This window comes from Microcaecilia unicolor, chromosome 5 (assembly GCF_901765095.1).
Source record: "Microcaecilia unicolor chromosome 5, aMicUni1.1, whole genome shotgun sequence".
In the NCBI taxonomy this organism is placed as follows: Eukaryota; Metazoa; Chordata; class Amphibia; order Gymnophiona; family Siphonopidae; genus Microcaecilia; species Microcaecilia unicolor.
In genome coordinates this window covers 324,252,872-324,274,482 of record NC_044035.1, presented here as the reverse complement: position 1 = coordinate 324,274,482, position 21,611 = coordinate 324,252,872, and the positions used below count along the sequence as shown (strand labels likewise).

At 47.2% G+C, this 21,611-nt stretch overlaps 1 protein-coding gene across 1 annotated transcript in view; it reads right to left on the bottom strand.

The window, feature by feature from the left end:
- Nucleotides 1–21,611, bottom strand: part of LSM14A (LSM14A mRNA processing body assembly factor) — a 78,718-nt gene that overhangs the window by 30,206 nt on the left and 26,901 nt on the right. The window contains 6 exon segments of the mRNA XM_030204440.1: nt 1,897–2,019; nt 6,079–6,211; nt 17,581–17,600; nt 17,603–17,620; nt 17,623–17,724; nt 17,727–17,741. Of these exon segments, the coding sequence (XP_030060300.1) occupies nt 1,897–2,019; nt 6,079–6,211; nt 17,581–17,600; nt 17,603–17,620; nt 17,623–17,724; nt 17,727–17,741 (411 nt within the window).

Here is a 21,611-nt window from a genome sequence, read left to right as displayed (position 1 = left end):
GGTCCAGAGGGACTAAAGGAAAGCAAATTAGCATTTAAGATCTAATTTCTCTTTCCTTAGCGTCCCTCCGGAAAGGGAATTTGCTCAGTTTAGATTTAGAAGCCGCACCTACAGACCAACCTCTCAACCAAAGAGAATGGCATGCTGTGACTCCCAAGGCCATGGACTTAGAAGATGCCCTCAACAAATCGTACAAAACATCCACTAAAAAGGTGGAACCCATCTCAATTTTAGCTACTTCTGCGTCTATTGAAGACAAATCATCCGAAGCTCTATCCGAGACCCTTTCGGCAAACTGGAAGCACACCTAGCCACCAAGGAAACACAGATGACCACCTGAACCGCTAAGGAAGAGACATCAAAACTACTCTAAGAGAGCCTCCATCAACAGGGAGTGTACTGTGCTTAGTCACAGCTGAGAATACCGCATCTACCATGGGCATTTTAAGAAGGGACTTGTCCGCATCTGGAACTGGATAAAGCCGCACCGTAGACAGAGCTGGACCAAAAGGAGAATCCGGCACATCCCATTGGGCCTGAATGATGTCCCTAATATCCTGGTGCATATGGAAAATTTTACCTGGACGTCTAATGCCCTTAACCAGCAGATCCACCTTGGGCTGTTTGTCCTCAAAGTGGTCGCCACCAAAGAAAGAGCTCCTGCAAGTCCTCCTTGTGAAAAGTTCTAATAAACAAAGGATCTTCCCCTGGGAGTAAAGATTCTGCCCCCGAGTCAGCAAGACCGGGGTCCTCCAACAACAGCCCCTCGCCTAACACATCTGCCTCCTCCAGAGACGGCATGTTCAAACCTGGATCAGAAACTTGGTCCTCCTCCAGATCCCAGAACCCCCTAGCTCTCTTTGTAGGTGCCACCAGTCGTAGGACCAGATTTTGTAAATAAAAAAAGCTTGTTACATTTGAAGGACAAACTCAGGAGGGACACCTCCCTCCTGGAGTCCCGATTGCTTCAGTAGCACCACTGACGACCGTTCTGCTGTCTGGAGCAGTAAAGTGGGACTGTCCTCTGAGTCATCAGAAGAGGGCAAAATGGCGGCTTCTCCCCCCCCCCCCCCCCAAGATGGGCTAGCTTACTCTGCACTGAGTGCCAATGACAGAGAAACCACGAGCGGTGCGGGAGGAGCAGAGAGCCAACCACAGTTGAAATCTCCATAGCAGTGCAATATTTACATGTACCATTCAGCGCTGACATCACATTGCCAAAGCTTCTCCGCCATAACGAGGCTGAGACACACAGGAAAAGCAGACCGTTGCTAATACCAGCGGAGATAGAGCTGCCTTGCTCATTTGCTGGGGGGGGGGGGGGGGGGGGGGTTACGCACACAAACATGGATGCCTCTCCCTGAGCTCAAACACTTCTGCCGAAGAGACTGAGCACTCTCCTTAACAAATAGAAGCGGCTAGCGCTGCAGGAAGGAATTGGGAGGAAATTAGGGGGAGGGACTTGGAACAGCAGAGCGTAACACCCCTGAGGCTCAAGGGAGATCCCCGCGGAACTCAGCTTCCAAATAGAATAATTACCAGTGCACAGAAAATAAACCTTAAATAAGTCTTAAAAAGCCAAATCTATTTTTTTTTCCAAAGTAAGCAGTAAAAAGATAAAGAGGAGACTACAGGGCTTACACCTCCTTCCACCTGCTGGAGACTGAGAATACTGAATCTAGGTCTAGACCGCCAAGTCTCATATTGGCTCACTAGAGTCAGAGCTCTTAGTCTCCACCTGCTGGAAGGAGTGCATAACCCATCAGTCTGATCCTGGGCTGGTCCGGAGGGACGCTAAGGAAAAGGTTTTCATTTCCCATAAAATGGTCCTCCCCACTTGGAAAAAACCTCTTACTCAAAGCAAAAATTATTTTTGTACATGCAGGGAAAACATACCTTGAGATAGCTGTGTTTTTAATGACCGTGCATCAGGGGTAAAAGTGGAACCAACTGTATTACTTTGGGACATTGAAGCACTGTTTGATGTTTCTGTTCCAAAAGATGTCAAGGAGCTACCTGCTTTGGGGGGGGGGGGGGGGGAGGGAAAGAGATACAACAAATGAATTTATCTGCACTCTGTACATACAATACACTGATTAGTCTTGAAAGCATTTCAAAGAAACAATTAAATTGCTCTTACAAAATGTAAATTCAATGCTCAACAGCAAGAAGACAAAGCTCAACAAGGAACAGTTGACATTTAAAGATATACAACTAATACAGAGCAGAATGATGTGCTTCGTAAATAGAATATGTATTGCCACAAGTCCCAGTATGCTGTAGTTCAATGATGTTCAAATTTTGACCCTTGTTGCATAACTGTGGCTAAGTACCCTTCTCCTAAGTCTTTCTCCCCCAAATGGGTTTCCAAGGTGCAGCATTGCCAGTTGCTGTTCCTTCTCTATGGGCTGCAAGCTCCACCCCACAGGATTGCTCCAGGCTACTGCAACAGTGTCCCCTCTACCATGGAGAACAAATGAGTCACAGCAGGCAGAATGGTGGCATGGCATAAGAGAAAAAGGACATGAATCTGATAAGAGGCACATAATAGTGGAGGGGAAAAAAAAAAAAGATGAAAATGGTGGGGTGAGAAACAGTAATAGGAATGCAATAAGAACACTGGTGGTGGAGAATCAGAGTGTGAAAAATATTTCCATTTTATAAAAGCCAAGTCTTACACATGTAAAAATAAGGATCAAACTAGTTGCAAGAGATTTTCTTCTGGAGTCACACATTTCCTTGCAAAACATTTTCAAATCTTTGTATAAATTCAAATGGGGTCTTAAAAATACATTTAAAATGCATTAAAGCAAACATTTGCTTCACCTATACACAAAAAACACTCTACACGTTCAAGAAAGAACAAATTATTTTTTGAACAGTCCTAGAAGAAATGCAAATCAAAACTTGTCTTCACACCCGTTATCATAGCAAACCCAAACTAGCTCCAGTTCCAAAAACTGCCTTAACAAGACTCATATTATATTAAATTGAGCCTGTGTGTGTCCAGTTACAGTAGCTATCAGATCTGAAAACTCTGGATGACAAATCAGTTCTGTTTTATGAAGACTGCGGAAGCCTCGGCAGCCATTTTTAAAATACGGTGGCGCCACCTGCGGCACAAAAGAGCAAAGGGAGACGGAGGAGCGGTAGAGGGCAGGAAAGAGTGGAATTCTTTCCTGTCCCCGCAGCTGCAGAGGCCACACCACCTCCAGGGCGGCCTTCAAGGATCAAGGTAGGTCTTCATGGGAGGGCTGCAGTAGCGTAGGGTAAGCATGGCAGTTTCTGGCGCCCCTTGAATGTTGGTGTCCCCCTACCATGAATACCCTGCTTACCGCCAGCCCTGATGGTGGTGGTAGAAGTGTTATGCTTTGGAGAAGCTTTGAAGCCAGCAGAGAAAAGCAAATGCTCAGGTAGCTCAAAGGTCCAGACCTGAAAACAATACAAAATCTGCAGCAAGACTTCAAAACTAGAGTCTGCTATCCCCTGACAACTTGAAAAAAAGTTGAGCTATTCCCAAGAAGAAAAGAGCATCTTACTATGAAAAGGTGACTAATGACTCTTATTACAATAAAAGGGGCTTGATCAAGCATTTACTTGTTGAATGTCTAGTTGCTCTTTCATGATCAAAGTATCCAGTATGTTGTGTAGAGCAGTGAAAATTTAATACATTTTAGACAATAGGGTGGGAAAAAGTTTAAGGGTATGAAGACTTTTTACAAGGCACTACAGCAGATTGATCTTTGTGAAAATTACAAACAAAATTTCCCAAGTGGTCCATGCCCACCGGGTAAAGTTTAGTCATGGCTTTAGAGACTGAGGTTACTATCTGGAATGGACCACTGAGCACTAATGACCTCCCGGATGGCCTCATGGACCAGGGACAGGACCGGGGACACTTTAGCCAGTCTCTGGGTGCTAGCAGTCTTCAAATTCACCGGCAATGCCACGCAGCAGCTTCGGGATCCAAAATGTTTAACGCCTCTAATGCACTGGCAATAAGAGATCCCTGTGGAAAATGTGGACAGCCGTAGGGTCATCCAGCTCCTCCTACAGGATCTCTCCTTCCTCCACTTCATCAAACTCTGAAGGTCTTAATGAGTCCTCAGAAAAAAACAGCAAGTGACATGGAGAGGAACTGTCCCCCAACAAGGCCACCTCAGGCGAGGGGCCCATCCGTCTCCTCTTCTGCGTGGGGTCGTCCACCAGAGACTGGGTAGACTGTCCCAAACCCCAAAATACCCCTGCGGGGCCATCAGCACAGGATGAGGTGGTTACTGGGGAAATGACTGTTCCAACATGTAGGCCTGGTGTAAAAGAAGAATGAATTTAGGAGAGAAAAACCCGAGGTTACCAAGTATACCTCCAAAGATGACACCACTGGCCAAACACCCCTTAACTCAACTGGCTAAACGTAGCCCAAGAGTTGCCCAAGCAAAGAATCCAGGAGCTGGGAAGAATCTGTTCATCATAGATAACTACACAGGGCAAATGCAGCGTGGTTGGGGCAAAATACGTAACCTAATACCAAATAAACGGCTCCAGCCAGAATTGACTGTTGGTCGCGGTGCTCTAAGCTGCCCCTGCAGTAAAACATACATCGGGATGACAACGAGACCCTTGAAAGTCAGGATCCTAGAACACAGATCAAATATTCGGAGGTCAGCAGTAAAAGAGCCTATTGTGGAACACTGTGTCACTCAAAAACACAATGCAATGTTCTGTCATCGATTGGATAGCGCCGTCCAATAGGGGCGGCGATCGCAAACTTAAACTAGCAAGGAGGGAAGCCAGGTGGCTCTTTGAATTGGACACTTTAGCACCCAATGGGCTGAACAGCTCCATTGATTGGTTCAATTTTTACTGATGCTTATTACGTCATATTCACGCAAGTACACCTATCAGCTGTTTGTACGTGAACGCCGAGGCGCCATTTTCAATTTCATGCCTCCAGCTCAAGTACGTCTGTCCGTGGGGTGACTTCCTGAAGGTGTGATTACCAAAAGATTTCACACACAATCACAGGCATCTAATATATATCTTGTCTGTTTCAGATTCTCAACACCACAAGAGAGCACTCCGTTCCTGACGAAGCCATGTTTCTAGGTGAAACGGTGGTCCCCGTTGAACGGATACAGAAGAGTGCCCGATAGAAATCATAAGCTAAGTGCTACTCACTATCCTGTGTTGTTGAATATTAGCATATAGATAATATATTTGCTAAAACTGTGTGTAGAACCTTGAGGCTTAAAAATTTAGCCCGGGCCAGTGGAGTTTTTTGCCCAATGATAGAACTGCTGCGTGAGTTATTCTATAAACATTGCATAACCACGCACTAAACCACCAGTATTATACCAGTAGTTTCTGAAGGCTTTTCTCCATCTCACCCAATGAGCACCGCCCGCGACCAACAGTCAATTCTGGCTGGAGCCGTTTATTTGGTATTAAGAATCTGTTCATCACCTGCTGGAGATAGAGATATATCAACCGAGGAAGGAGCAGACTGTCAGAGAACAGTAAACTGAAGGCAGTGTTACCTATCTCCACCTGCTGGTAGATAGAAACCACCAGTTTCTGGATTCATCTGCTGCAGAGGCAAAGAAATGGAAAATTCCAGGACTACAACCACTCCTTATGCTGCTGCTGTCGTTACTGGAAAAAGTTCCAGGTTCTCTACCTCCATCTACTGAAAGAGGAACTAGCTTATTAGTCTGGTCTTGTCTTAACAGGAATTGGGGGGGGGGGGGGGGGGGGGTGGAATCACTTGTTTAACTTCACTGGCTTCTCATAAATGCCAAGATCACCTTTAAAATATGCACTGACTGTTTACCAAATCATATATGACCACCTAAACTTCAGAAAATCACTAAAAACTAACCTATTCAAAAAGGCATACCCCAATAATCCAACTTAAATGCCTGAACCCTTCTACACAAGGAACTCATGCTAGTAAACAACATAACGCAACTCTTCCTTTCTATGATTCCCAAATGTGTTTACTATAGTTGCTGAGTTTTAGAAAATTACAGTGGGTAAAAAAAAAAAAGTGAACACAAAGTCATAAGTACACACACATACCAACTCCCACGGCACCAAATTGCTGCCCCACTAGTGGGCTGGGACTGAACTGGCTGTATGCAGGCATTCTGCCAAAAGGACCATAGGAACTCACAGATTGGAAGGAGGAAGACGATGAGGATCCTAGAGAAGACTGGAAGAAAAAAAAAAGGGGGTAATCAAAGATTTCACATGCTTTAAACAATCTAGATTCACCAGCAAAGCATGCTAACAGATAACCATGAGAAAATGTTTTCATCCCTCAAGCCTCAGAAGGTGTGTTAGAAAATGCACAATAATACTTCCTAGAGTAGGACTAGTAAACCATTTTATACAGTTAAAAAACTAGTGCCCCATTCATTTCAGGTTTTACTGAATTTTTTAAATATTTTTCACTTGCCCCCCTCAAGCTACATAAATCAAGTGACACCACTGAGGTACTTTATACTCAGGAGTCAGAGCAGTGCAGAGAAGCACAGAACTACCCAGATCATAGCAAAACATTCTGGATAAGGACATGGGGCCAAAATAGTAATAAGGGTACGTACCTCTTATTCCAAAAGCATACAAGGTGAAATTTGTTCCTACCTGTTAATTTCTTTTCTTGAATCCTGTTGAACCTGTCCAGCTCTATGGGTCATGTCCCCTCACTAGCAGAGAACCTGAAGATTCTGTTGATATCTTCACTATAAGGAAACATTAGCATACTGGAAGGTTTCTGGCTGTATGCCAATGCAGCGCATAGAACAGAAAAGAACTAAGCACAAAACTAACACCATTTCATGAAGGAAGAGGGTCTGAGAGGGTGTCCAATGGAGGCAGGACTAAACTGACCAGCGGCAGAGCAAAGCCCCAAGAAACTGCCATAATCCAGAGCATGTCATGAACTGATCTAGCATAATTCAAGGTGAGAATAAAATATCACCTTCCTTATCATCCTTTTTGACCAGTTCAGACCAATAGGACGTACCAAAGCTCTTCTCCAACAGGGTGGATGAAGAGATAGCCCCTTCAAGGCTGCCCTGTCGACTGGCTTATACATTTATTACATTTGTACCCCGCGCTTTCCTGCTCATCGCGGCTTACATAGTAACAAGAGAATACAATCTATAGTTAACAGAATCAACAAAGGGGGTATGTGATAGGACAAATGAACAAGGAGTAAATGGGATAGAAGAAGAGGTATGAGAAAAAGGATAGGGATAGGTAAGGCGGTGGAGCGATTAAGGAGAAGATGAGAAGAGCATGGAGGGTAAGAAGGTTGGTAGGAGATATTTTCTGAGTCATTGTAGTTAATGGTTATTTCAACCGGTAGATAGATGGTTTGCTTATGTTTGTTTTTGATAGGTCAAGTCACTTGGGTAAAACTGTTTGAATAGATGGGTTTTCAATAGTTTCCTAAAGGGAAGATATTCATTAATTGACAGAATGTAGAGCATTCCAGAGTTCGGATCCCAGGAAGGGGACGTTAGATGCATGGTAGGCTTTGTACTTTAGTCTTTTGCAGTTGGGAAGGTGAAGGTTAAGGTATGATCGTGAAGATGTTGACATGTTTCTGAATGGAAGGTTTATTAGATTGACCACGTAACTTGGTGACAACTCCATGGATGATCTTGTGGATTAGTGTGATGGTTTTAAAGTTGACTCGTTCTCTAATAGGGAGCCAATGAAGTTTCATACGGAGGGGTGTTGCACTTTCAAACCTAGGCTTCCCATAAAGAAGTCTAGCTGCCGACATCAAGCTTGAAGCACTTAAATACAAAAAAGACCATGTAGTAGCCCAACAAATTTCCTCGGGAGTCACCATTCTTTCCCGCTCTCCTCTTTTCTTCATTTCCAATTCACACAGGTGACCTTAAACAGCGCTGGGGGCCTTTCCTCTGGTGTGTCCTGCCTCCTCTGATGCGAACAAGCAACATTACAAACATGCATAATATAAACCATTGGCAACACTGTGCCTGTTATTCAAACAAAAACACTGGTGGAATTAAAGAAAAAAAAAAATTTATAAGCATTGGAATGCTGTGCTTGGGCCCGGAACCCATATGCATTCTAATGACAGAAGACGTCAAATTCTTATTGGCTAGGCCAAAACCAACATGTACATGACACCGGGGCCATAACATTTCAAAAATGAAATCATCATGTTACACAAGCTTGTTTAAGAAATCGACTTTTAATCAAACAACCCAGAGGGAAGGAAGTGAAAGCATCCAAATGCGGAAGACGTACAACGATTAACATATAGAATGTATTGCTGCAGAATACAGGTATCAGGCAATGATTCAAAAGATAAAAACACAAATAAATATAAATATCATTAAGTACCACAACTAAAATAAAAGGTAATCAATCTAACTCACTGACAATGCAATAAAGCACATCGAAAAAATCAAATATACATACACAATACCAACAGAGAAATAATTCCAAAATGGATCACACTTAACTTACAATATAAAAAACACTGAAAGGTCCATAATTAAGACCTCTCGGAGTTAAAGTGAACAATTTGAAGATGAACCGCTATTTACCTTGTAGTAGGAATTTATCTCCACCTCTCCTTGAAGTGGTGCAGGAAACGAACCACACGATCTGTGATTTGCACACTCTTGGTACAATTTCACCATGATTAGCCAATCGTCCAGGTAAGGGTGAACTAGGACTCCCTCCTTCCTGACAGCCGCTGCCACTACCACCAAAACCTTTTGTAAATGTGTAAGGGGCTGTTGCAAGGCCAAAGGGCAACGGCCGAAATTGATAATGCTTGCCCAACACCACAAAATGCAGAAAGCGTTGATGCATGGGCTGAATCAGAATGTGCAGACAGGGCTCTGTCAGGTCTAGTGCAGTCAAAAACTCTCCGGCCAGAACCGCTACTATGACTGAGTGAAGAGTCTCCATATGAAAAGCCTTGTAGCGCTATAGAAATGCTAAATAGTAGTAGTAGTAGTAGTAGTAATTGACCGCTCTGAGGTCCAGAATCAGTCTGAAAGGGCCCTCTTTCTTTGGAACGACAAAGTAAATTGAATACCGACCCCATCTGAGCTCTGAAGAGGGAAATGGACAAACAGCCTGTAGGTCGAGAAGCCTTTCCTGAGTATCCCTGACCACACCCACCTTCAGACGAGACCAGCAGGGAGACTCTAGGAAGGCATCTGGAAGAGGCTGCGCAAACTCTAAGGTGTACCCTTCTCGAATACCTCTAGTACTCACTGATCGGAGGTAATCTGGGCCCACCTCCAAGCAAACTGTGCTAAGCGAGCTCCTGCAGGAATTATAGGTTTGGCCTGGAAACCTTCACTGTGTCTCATGAGCAGTAGACTGGATAGAGGCTGCTGCTGCATCTCTGCCCCCTCTGTGAGCTCCTCGAAAGGACTGATTCCTTTGAAAAAACAAAAAAAAAAAAAAACAGGACTGCTGGATCGCAACCGCTCTACCTGGTCTGAAGTGACGAAAATCAAGCCCCCGACCACAGCTCGAAAAATACAGCACCCAGATGCCCGAGGCTGGTCCTCCGGCAGCCGCGGATCCTTGGTATCCCCTAGACTACGGACTAACTTGTCCAACTCTTCACCAGAGAATCCCAAAAGGTTAATCTACTGAACTTAGACTTAGAAGTCGCATTCACTGGCCAACCCCATAGCAAAAGAGATAGTCTTGCAGCTACTCCCAAAGCCATAGACTTAGCTGAAGCTCTCATTAAACCTTATAAAGCATCTGCTAAAAAAGGTGAAATTAGGCCTTACCTGCTAATTTTCTTTCCTCTAGACCCTCCAGACCGGTCAAGACGCGTGGGGTTATGCTCGCCTACCAGCAGAGGGAGACTGAGAACACTAACTTCAACTATGTACATATAACCTGTGCCCATCCCACAAAGCCAGTATACACTTAGCAAAGCAGAGAAACCCCCTGCAACCTGAACTCTGAATCTAGAAAACCCCTGTACCTGGAAAACCAATAGTCAACACCAACAGTGTGCTCAGACAGACGGAACGACATGCGCCCCGCTCTGTCAAGTATTATGGGCGAAGAAAACTCTCCGGCCCAGTGAAAGAAAAGGAATAGTCATAGCAGAACAAGGCTCAAATACTTCTGATACGAACAATATCTCTGAAAATCCATAGGGCGGGCTCTTGACCGGTCTGGAGGGTCTAGAGGAAAGAAAATTAGCAGGTAAGGCCTAATTTCACCTTCCTCAGCGACCCTCCAGACCGGTCAAGACGCGTGGGAAGTACCAAAGCAGTAGAAACTTAAGGGTGGGACCCTCGAAACGCAGAAGACAGCACAGCCGCTCCAAAACATGCATCCTCTTTTGCCTGCACATCAATCCTGTAATGCTTCACAAAGGAATGAATGGACGACCAGGCCGCTGCCTTACAAATATCCTGCGGAGGAACAAAACTACTCTCCGCCCAGGAAGCAGCAACCCCCCGAGTTGAATGCGCCTTAAGTACCGGGGGCACCGAACGCCGCCTCAACAAATAAGCCGAGGCAATAGCCTCCTTCAACCACCTAGCCAGAGTCCCCCTTGGAGGCCGCAGCCCCTCTCTTGGGACCTCCAAACAAAAGGAACAACCTATCCGAAACCCGGAAATCTCTCGTTCTGCTCAAATAGGACCGCAAGACGCGCCGAACATCCAACTTAGCCAACCGACGCTGAGAGGCATCCCCCGAACGATCCCCCAACACCGGTAACGAAATCACTTGATTCACATGAAACGCTGAAACCACCTTAGGAACAAAGGAAGGAACCGTCCTCAAAGTCACTTTCTCTTTCGCAAAGGACAGAAAAGGCTCCCTACAAGACAAGGCTTGCAACTCTGAAATTCTACGAGCGGAAGCAATGGCCACCAGAAAAACGTCTTCAAGGTAAGATCCTTACATGTGATGGACGCTAATGGTTCAAACGGAGGACCCACCAGAGTCTCCAAGACCAAATTCAAATCCCAAGGCGGAACCATCGGACGACGGGGCGGCCGAATCAACTTCACTGCCATCAGGAACCGCCCTACGTCCGGAGAAGCTGCCAAGGAGACTCCTCGAATCTTACCTCTGAAACAAGACAAAGCACCAACCTGCACCTTCAGGGAAGAAAGGGAGAGCCCCCTGTCTAAACCATCCTGCAAAAACTCCAAAACCCCCATCACCGAAGCCCGCAAAGGGGCAACATTCCGTTCAAGACACCAACTCTCAAAGATGCGCCACACCCGCACATAAGCAAACGACGTGGACTTCTTACGCGACCGCAACATTGTATCAATGACCCTGGCCGAGAAACCCTTCTTTCTCAATCTGTGCCTTTCAAGAGCCAAGCCGTAAGCAAGAATGGAGAGGGGTCGGCCATCTCGATCGGCCCTGCACCAGTCTCACCCGAGACCCCAGGGGAAAAGGATCCTGCACTAACAACCGCACCAGATCTCCGTACCATGGCCGACGAGGCCAATTGGGCGCTATCAGAATCACTAAGCCGGGATGACGACCGATCCGCTGCACCACGCGGCCCACCAGCGGCCACGGCGGAAACACATAGAGCAACTGCTGAGTCGGCCACGGCAGAACCAACGCATCGAGACCCTCGGCTCGAGCATCTCTTCGACGACTGAAGTACCGCGCGACCTGCGCATTGTCGGCCGATGCCATGAGATCCAACACCGGCCGACCCCACTGCAACACTACCCGCTCGAACACTGAGTGATGGAGAGCCCACTCTCCGGGATCCAACATGTGCCTGCTCAGATAATCCGCGTCCACATTGTCCACTCCTGCCACGTGGTCTGCCGAAAGAGCCTGAAGATGAGCCTCTGCCCACCCCAACAACTCCGCTGCCTCTACAGCTAATCCTGGGCTCTTCGTCCCCCCCTGCCAATTCACATAAGCGACGGCCGTGGCATTGTCGGAAAGAACTCTGACCGCCTTGCCCTCTAGCAGACTCTGGAAGGACCGAAGAGCCAACCGAATTGCTCGAGTCTCCAGGCGGTTGATGGACCACGACGCCTCTTCAGACGTCCATCGCCCTTGGGCCACCTGCCCTAGACAATGCGCCCCCCAGCCTAACAGACTCGCATCCGTGGTCAGTACCACCCAATTCGGCACCTCTAGCGGCATGCCCTTCGCTAGATTCGGAGAGTGAAGCCACCAGCGGAGGCTGCGCCGAACCCTCTCCGGCAGCGCTAACCGCTCCTCCAACTCCTGGGACTGAGGTGACCAACGAGTCAACAACGAACTCTGCAACTGTCTCATGTGGGCCCTGGCCCAAGGAACTACCTCTATAGACGTAGCCATCAGACCTAACACCTGAAGATACTCCCGTGCCGCAGGCGCCCTCTGAGCTCGGAGCTGACGTATTTGAAGCTGCAGTTTGGAAATGCGAGGAGCCGTCAAAAACACCCGGCCTCGCTCCGTGTCGAACCGAACTCCCAGATATTCTAGAGACTGTGACGGAACTAGGTGACTCTTGGCCAGATTGACAACCCAACCCAGCGACTGCAAAAAGGTCACCACCCGGACGGTAGCCTCCTCGCTCTCCGTCTGCGTTTTGGCTCGAATTAACCAGTCGTCGAGATACGGATGCACCAAAATGCCCTGCAACCGTAAAGCCGCTGCCACGACCACCATCACCTTGGAGAAAGTGCGAGGAGCTGTAGCCAGGTCGAACGGTGAGCGCACAAAACTGAAAGGGACTCCCTAACACCACAAAACGAAGAAAACGCTGGTGCGCCTCCAGAATGGGGATGTGTAAATAAGCTTCTGTCAAATCCAATGAAGTCAGAAATTCCCCTCCTGAACCGCTACAATGACCAAGCGCAACGTTCCACTCCGAAAGGAAGGAATCTTTAGAGCCGCATTGACCCTCTTGAGGTCTAAAATGGGCCGAAAAGAATCCTCTCTCTTTTTGCACCACGAAGTAAATGGAGTAACAACCGGTACCTCGTTCTTCTGGCGGAACAGGCACCACAGCGCCTAAATCTACCAGACGTGACAGCGTGTCTCGCACTGCCCTTGCCTTGCGCCTTGAATGACAGGGAGAGACGAGAAAGAAATCGGACAGAGGACCATTGAACTCCAGCGCGTACCCGTCTCGCACTATCATCTGCAGCACCCACTGGTCTGACGTGATTTGGGCCCACCTCTGGTAAAACAAGCGTAAGCGAGCCCCCACACGAACCAGAGCTGGACCCCCAAACCATCATTGCGACACACGGGACGTGCTGGCTGCTCCCGAAGAGGTAGCTCGCCCCCCCGGCGGCCCCCACGAAAGGGCTGGGTTCTCTGAAAATAACGACCCCGGAACCCCCCTGAGGACCCACCTGGCCGATACCGTCTAGCTTCCTGAAAACGGCCTCGCACCGCAGAGCCCCTAGACGCCTTAGGCCGAAGCTCTGGAAGCCGCGGGATCTTAGTATCACCAACACCCCTAACCAACTTATCCAATTCGTCTCCAAAAAGCAAAGTGCCCCTAAAGGGAAGCGAACACAACTTTGCCTTGGACGCGGCATCTGCCAGCCAGCCCCGCAACCACAGGGCCCTTCGAGCCGCCACTGCGAGGGTCATGTTCTTCGCAGATGCACGCAATAAATCATATAGCACATCTGCCAAGAAGGATGAGCCCATCTCCAACTTTGCCAAATCCTGCACTAAGGCGGCTCTATCAACCTGCGGAGCATCTAGCAGCCGCTCAGCCCAGCGGAAAACATGCTCGAGCTACCAGACCTCCACAACTGAAGCCTGCAAAGCCAGCGCCGATAAATCAAAACTGCGCTTCAGAAATGTCTCCAATTTCCTGTCCTGAGGGTCCCGCAAGGCAGCCCCTCCATCTACAGGAATTGCAGTAGCCTTAGTCACCGCCGTCACTACGGCATCTACAGTCGGAGGCTTTAAAGAATCTCTATCTTCCTGCGGAAGGGGATAGAGCTTAGCCATGGCCCGTGCCACCTTACACGGCGCCTCCGGCGATAGCCATTCCTGCGTTACCATCTCTCTAAGGTCCGCATTCATAGGAAAAGTCCGAGAGACCCTACGGATCCCCTTAACCAGCGGGTCCTGCTTTTCAGAGGGAGCCGGATCTACTGCCGGGTCAAATTTGAGCATAGCAGACACCTGCTCAATAAGATCCGCCAATTCCTCCCTGTGAAAAATGCGGACCACCGACGGATCCTCCCCGGGCACTGTCTCTCTATCTGGCCCAGAAGAGGACCCCTCCTCCTCCTCCAGGGGACTGAAGTCGCCCTCTGACTCTGGAGGAGAAAAACAGTCCAAGTCCTCAGCCCACTCAACACGTGGCCTCTTAGCGCTCAAGCCTGCCCCCAGACTAAGGGGCTCCGTGCGCGACGGTCCCGCCTGCCAGGCCTGAAATAAGGACCAAACAAATTCCGGAGGAAAACCCATTCTTCCCGAAACGTCCCCTCCAGAAGCCCCACCCACCGGGCTGCCCTGAGGTCCGCTGACTAAATCCGGAATTCCTCGGGCCCGAATCCAAGATGGCGGCGGTTCTCGCCAAAACCAGGACCGCCGCTGAACCGCTAGCCGAAGCCCCTGCAACCTCCTGCACGGCTGGCGCGGGAAGCTCCGCCGCTAACACCGGCGGAGCGGAGGACTGAGTCTTCGGTTCCCCGCAAAAGCGGCAGGAACCGCCAATCGCATCGACCCCCCCCCCCGACGCGCGCAAAAACGACAGCGAAGCGGCTTCGTGGACATCTTCGCGCCAAAAACCTCCCAAAGGTAAAAGAAAAGGGAACTCACCCCAAAGAAGCCACTCACAGCTCCCTTCGAACGGCTGCCCAGCCTCCGGCACTCCGGAGTGCAGCTGCACAGCTCTCCACACCGTCTGGGATTTTTTTTTTTTTTTTTTACTTTATTGCAGCACAATTTGAGCCCTGCTGCTATTAAATCCCTGGCACTCAAGGCTGCAATATAAAAACTGCAGCCGAGGCACAAAGCTGCCCAAACTGGAGAGCTAGCTCGGGGGAGGGACCCGGCCACCCGGGTGTGACACCCCAGGGGGGACAATGGCAGGCCCCACCGGCACCACCAACCCCCAAGCACACAGAGTAGTCCAGGCACAGGGATGCTCTCAGGAACGACCATAGACCAGCCTAAAACTCTCAACTGATCCCGACTCCTACCAGACCGGACAAGCTGCACAGGCTGCCTGTCTACCCTCTGCTGAGACTGAGAAAATACTGGCTTTTGTGGGATGGGCACAGGTTATATGTACATAGTTGAAGTTAGTGTTCTCAGTCTCCCTCTGCTGGTAGGCGAGCATAACCCCACACGTCTTGACCGGTCTGGAGGGTCGCTGAGGAAGCAGAACTTCTCAGTCTTAGCCACTTTGGTGTCTATGACAAGACACATCATCCAAAGATCTATCCAGGACCTTCTCAGACAGCGAAAGCAAGCTTTAGCCACCAAGGAACCGCAAATAGCCACCTGTACTGCCAGAGCAGAAATATCAAAATTATCTTCAACAAAGCTCCCGTACGGTGATATTGAACATCCTTGAGTGCTGTGCCACCATACAAGGGAACCTTATTTCTCTTAGTAACTGCCGAGACTACCCACGTCCACCACTGGAGGCTTTAGAAGGGACTTGTCTGAATCAGGGACCGGATAGAAACAAACCACAGACTTTGACAAATCTATAAAGAGGAATCTGGAACATCCCACTGTGCCTGAATGATGTCCCTGATATCCTGGTGCACAGGAAGGTCCTTACCTGGCCTTCGAATGCCCTTCAATAGGAGATCCACCATCTGTCCCTATACAGCGGGGTCTCCTCTTCCTGAAAACATAAAAAGTAGTGGAAACCAAAGAAATCAGCTCCTGCAAATCTTCCTTGTGAAAAATTAACCACTGAAGGATCCTCTCCTGGGAGAAGAGACTCAGCACCAGAGTCTGCCTGACCAGCGTACTCAGTAACCTGTCCTTCCACTGAAAAATCTGGTTCCTCAAGAGAGGGCATCTCCCGATCTGAATCAGACCCCAGGACTCCTTGGGACGCTTAGCCGAAACCAGCTGACCTTCAGCAGGCCTTCTCCCAGAAGCTGAAGAAGGGGCTGACTTTTGAATGAGAAACGCCTTGTACATCTGCAGGACAAATTCCAGTGGAAAACCCCCTTCAGATCCTGCCTGCAGAAGAGAAAAACTCCCTGCCAGCTGCTGTACTGAAAGAAGTGGCAGAGAATCAGACCGATCTGCTGTTATAGCCGGAGAAGACAAAATGGCATTTTCCCACCAAAACTGGTGCCACCAACTTGTCCTTCCCAACATCCGAATCCCTCCCCCCCCCCGAGGAGATAGAAGGAATTGGGCCTGTCTCCTGCAAAATTTCAGCCACGGTGCAATATTTACAGCAGCCGATTGCTCCCACACCACGCCGCTGACACACTGCACAGCGGCAGAGTTTCTCTGCCATGGTGGCTAAAGGCACCAGCCCAACTTTTTTTTTTTTCTTACTCTACGATGCCGGAACCAACAAAGATTCAAGACGGAGGCAAAAACCACTATAAAAGACAGGAAGGGAGCTGCCTTGCTCGCTTGTCTCTACAACAAACAGCTGCTCAAGGGTTTTCGTGTCTTTTTTTTTTTTTTGTAAGTGGCCATCTCCCTCTGCCTTTACAGCTCTTCTCTTGAAGAGACTGAGGCAATAGAAATAAATCGCCAGAAGATCAGATCGCTGCAATAGGGAGGACTTGGGGGGGGGGGGGGGGGGGGGGGGGAAGGACCCGGCCACCGAATGTGACACCCCCCAGGCTGACAGAAAACCCCTACGGGCTCAGCCTCCACAGTCAGGTAAAAACCCTTAATAATCAGACTCTACACTAGAAAGAAAACTTTGCTTTTTGAAGAATCAGCAGCTAATAACCACAGAATAGGAAAACAGGAAAATCTAAAATAAAGAGATTGAAGGGCTCACCACCAGGCTATTTGTCCAGTTTCCTCTTCACCTGTTGGAAACTGAGAATACTGAACCTGTCTCTAGCTGGCAGGGGCTCTTAATGGCTCTCTCTAGACTCAAGAGTTCTCAGTCTCTACCTGCTGGAAGGAGCGCACAACCCATCAGTCACATTCTGGGCCGGTTCCAGATGGACGCTAAGGAATTATGAATTTTTTAAAAGGGTATTACAATATTATAAGGTAATTACTTATTGTATTCCTTTGATTTAAGAAGCATTCGTGGATTGTATGATGTTTTATGAACCCTCGATAAAGGCAGATTACCTGACACATGGCTGTGTTGGTTTTTATTATAATTCATTATTATTTCATTGGTAATACAAGTATTTTATTTTACATTGTGAAGTCACTTTGGATTTCAACTAGTTCTTCAGGCTCCCACCTTTCTGTAAAGAGCCATCTTCTGGTTTTTGTTTCACAATCTGAAGACCACATCAGCTTCTTTGTTAATACAACAGAAAAGTCTTCAATGTATGTGTCATTTTCCCCACTTATAAATACTTTCCTGGTAAATGGAAGTGAACTATACCATACCAGAAAGGCAGAATAGGGTTCAATCCATCTTACCTGAACAATGGCTGGGTCTGGGGCAGGGAACATTGTGGTTTGGTGGCTCACAAACAGTTAGATCTTTGATGTCACTGCCACGGAATATAATGTATTCAAAGACTTCATCACGAGGTGGTATAGGTCTATCTGTTGGTCGATCTCTGTTCCAAAGGAACGAACTAGGTAAGAAAAAGAAAAACATGTTAGATTAAGGGAGGGTGTACAATTATGGCTTCGGGACTACTACTACTCCTATTAGCATTTCTATAGCGCTACAAGGCAATACGCAGCCACTGCACAAAACATAGACGAAAGACAGTCCCTGCTCAAGAGCTTACAATCCATAAGTGACTTGAGCTTGTAAAAACATTGCTTTATATGTTCAAGTGAGCATCTTATAAAATGGCCTGGGGGGGGGGGGGGGGGTATGTGAGCATAAAAAGAATGTACACAGAAGCATAGCACTTCTATGCAATGCTAAATAGTAGTAGTAGTAGAGTGGGATGGGTGCTTACATAGATGCATTGGGGATAATATTCAAACACACCTTATCCAGTTAGCAAGTGCTACTAAACAGATAAAGTGCCAGTGAAAGGAATATTCAGTGGTACTAGCCAAACAGTGCCACTGAATGTTCTCTGACCACCTCAGCACTGTGCTGGGGCAGTCTGTATGTGAAGCTAGGGTAGAACCTGAGGTTAACATAGTAGACAACGGCAGAAAGACCTGCATGGTCCATCCAGTCTGCCCAAGATAAACTCATATCTTGAATTTGTACCTGTCTTTTTCAGGGCACAGACCGTATAAGTCTGCCCAGCAGTATTCCGCCTCCCATCACCGGCTCTGGTACAGACCGTATAAGTCTGTCCTCCCCTATCCTAGCCTCCCAACCACCAACCCCTCTTTCCCCCCACCTGCTCCGCCAACCCAATCTCAGCCAAGCTTCTGAGGATCCATTCCTGCTGCACAGGATTCCTTATGCATATCCCACGCATGTTTGAATTCCGTTACCGTTTTCATCTCCACCACCTCCCGCGGGAGGGCATTCCAAGCATCCACAACTCTCTCTGTGAAAAAATACTTCCTGACATCTTTTTTGAGTCCTGCCCCCCTTCAATCTCATTTCATGTCCTCTTGTTCTACCGCCTTCCCATCTCCGGAAAAGATTTTTTTGCAGATTAATACCTTTCAAGTATTTGAACGTCTGTATCACATCACCCTGTTCCTCCTTTCCTCCAGGGTATACATGTTCAGGTCAGCAAGTCTTTGGTCATACGTCTTGGAACGCAAATCCCATACCATTCTCGTAGCTTTTCTTTGCACCGCTTCCATTTTTTTTTTTAACATCCTTCGCAAGGTACGGCCTCCAAAACTGAAACACAATACTCCAGGTGGGGCATCAACACTTCCTTTCTTCTGCTGATCACACCTCTCTCTATACAGCCTAGCAACCTTCTTGCTACGGCCACCGCCTTGTCACACTGTTTCGTCGCCTTCAGATCCTCGGATACTATCACCCCAAGATCCCTCTCCCCCTCAGTACCTATCAGACTCTCCCCGCCTAACACATACGTCTCTCGTGGGTTTCTACTCCCTAAATGCATCACTTTGCATTTCTTCGCATTGAATTTTAATTGCCAACCTCAGACCATTCTTCTAGCTTCCTCAGATCCCTTTTCATGCTTTTCCACTCCCTCCCGGGCGTCCCACTCTGTTGCAAATCTCAGCCAAGGTTACTGGTTAGTGGGGATAAACAATGGACAGAAAAAAAAAACCCCTGCCCTAATTTTATCCAGTTAGCAGTCCGAATATCACTGCTAACCACATAAGCTCTTACAGGTTGGAGCTCAAACCAGATATCCAGCACGTTACCTGGCTGATTTCATTTTAATTGTGATGGCCAATGTTTACAATTAACCTCTATTTACAGTTAAATACTGGCCACACAGAAAATGAAGGCAAAGATTATATGGTCTACCCAGTCTGTTTAACCAAACAGTTAACTTGCTGCAATGCCTTCTCCCTCAGATACCTGTCTCATGCATTCTTGAATTCTGAAACTGTGCTCGTCTTCACCACCTGCACTGGGAGGCTGTTCTACATATCCACCATCCTTTCTGTAATGGAATATTTCTTTTCATTACTCTCAAGTCTAAACCCTTTTATTCTCATCTTATGACCCTTTTTTTTCCAGACAGCAACTGTTCTCCGAGGACAGTAGGACACATTCTCACATAGCCACCCACTTCACTGGAGTTGTATTTTATCAAGTTTTATATTAGACTGCCTTGATCACATACAATGGCAGGCAGAAAGGAGTGTGTACGAACTGTGGGCACTGCGAAAAGCTTCTTCAATATCTGAACACTGGGGAGCACCTCTGCACTAGGGCTTCGCCTGATAACACCTATCTGTGAGAATGTGTGTGTTCTGCTGTCCTCTGAGAGAACACCTGCTACAGGTGAGCAACTTCATTTTCTGAGAGAATAAGCAGGACAACAATTCTTACACATGGGAAATCCCTAGCTTCCAAGTCTGAAATAAAGAGGGGCAAAAAACACAATGGGGCCAGCAACAGGCAAGGCTTAGGAACAGAAAAAACAGGCACAGGAAGTTGGATTCTAGACCCTAAATAAATGCTAAAGGACTGTCTGAACAAACTGGCTGTTGCATTGGGAATTTTGCTCTAGGCAGTAGTAAGATGTAAATGTGTGGATGGATGAGATCTATGGAGGCTGAGCTTAGGTAAGCTACCAACAGAGTCATGGCTCCATCATTATGAGTCATAACACGACACTCAAGTCAGCCCAGCTTGTGCTTTAAGTGAAGGCAAGGTAATCTGTTAGCCAAATGGGTAAAGTGTGTTTAGCAATGGTAGCCACCATCCTGTTAGGATCAAAAGAAACAAAGATGGGTGGACTATCTATGAGCTTTAGTCTGTTTTCCAGATAGAAGGCCAAGGCACTCAAAGTCCTAAGTTTGCAGTGCAATTTCACCAGGATGGGCATAGAGAGTTTTAGGAAAAATATTGGCAGAATAATAAGATGGAACTCTGACACTACCTTAGGAATGAACTTAGATACATAAGCAAAACTACGCTGTTGATGAAATCTTGTGTAAGATGTATCAGCTACTAGAGCCCGGATCACACCAACAGTATTACATCATACTTGAAAATTGGAAGGTGGCTAATTTTAATGACAAGTTACAAATTACTAATAGTATATCTGCAATTTCATTTGAGGGGTTCTTTTTTTCCCAGTACTCTACGGTATTATACCATTTGGTCCTGATGATTTGATGCTCTTTATCTTGCCAATTTGGCTTATTACATCCTCCAGGTTCTCAAGATTTCTTTTCGCTCTTGTGTGTGTCATCACCTTTAAATACTTTTACTGGTGTGGGTAGCTCCTTTACTTCCTCCTCAGTTGAGACCGAACAACTAAAGTATTCATCTAGTACCTCCACTATGGCCTTACCCTCCCCAAAGTGTTCCTTTTATACCTTGATGATGTAAAGTCCAACTGAATCCCTCGCTGGATTTCTACTTATACCTCTTGCCAAAGTTTCTTCTGGCTTTCTGCCTTCTCAGGGGAGAGGAGAGACACAGTTGTTGGGACCTGGGCCATGGTGATAAGTGAAACAATGATTTGTCAAGGGGTCACTGTCACACAGCATGCCTTGGGAACAGACTGCTGTCTTTTGTCAGTGATTTGCAGGGGCACTTTAAGGAGACTGAAATGGGGGATACAACATGTAGAGCGAATTTACTACATTCCCTGACAACAATTCCAGAGTTAATTACACATTGAGTGAAAAAATATTTTTGCAGATTCATTTTAAATTTACTACTTTTAGCTTTGCTCTGTGCCCCCCAGTCCTAGTATTTTTGGAAAACGTAAACAAGCTATTCACGTCCACCTGTTCCATTCCACTCATTTTATACCCCTCTACCATATCTCCTCTCCAATCAGAAGAGCCCTAGCTGCTTTAGACTTTCCTCATAGAGAGGTCATCCCATCCCCTTTTTGTCATCCTTCTCTTGAAGT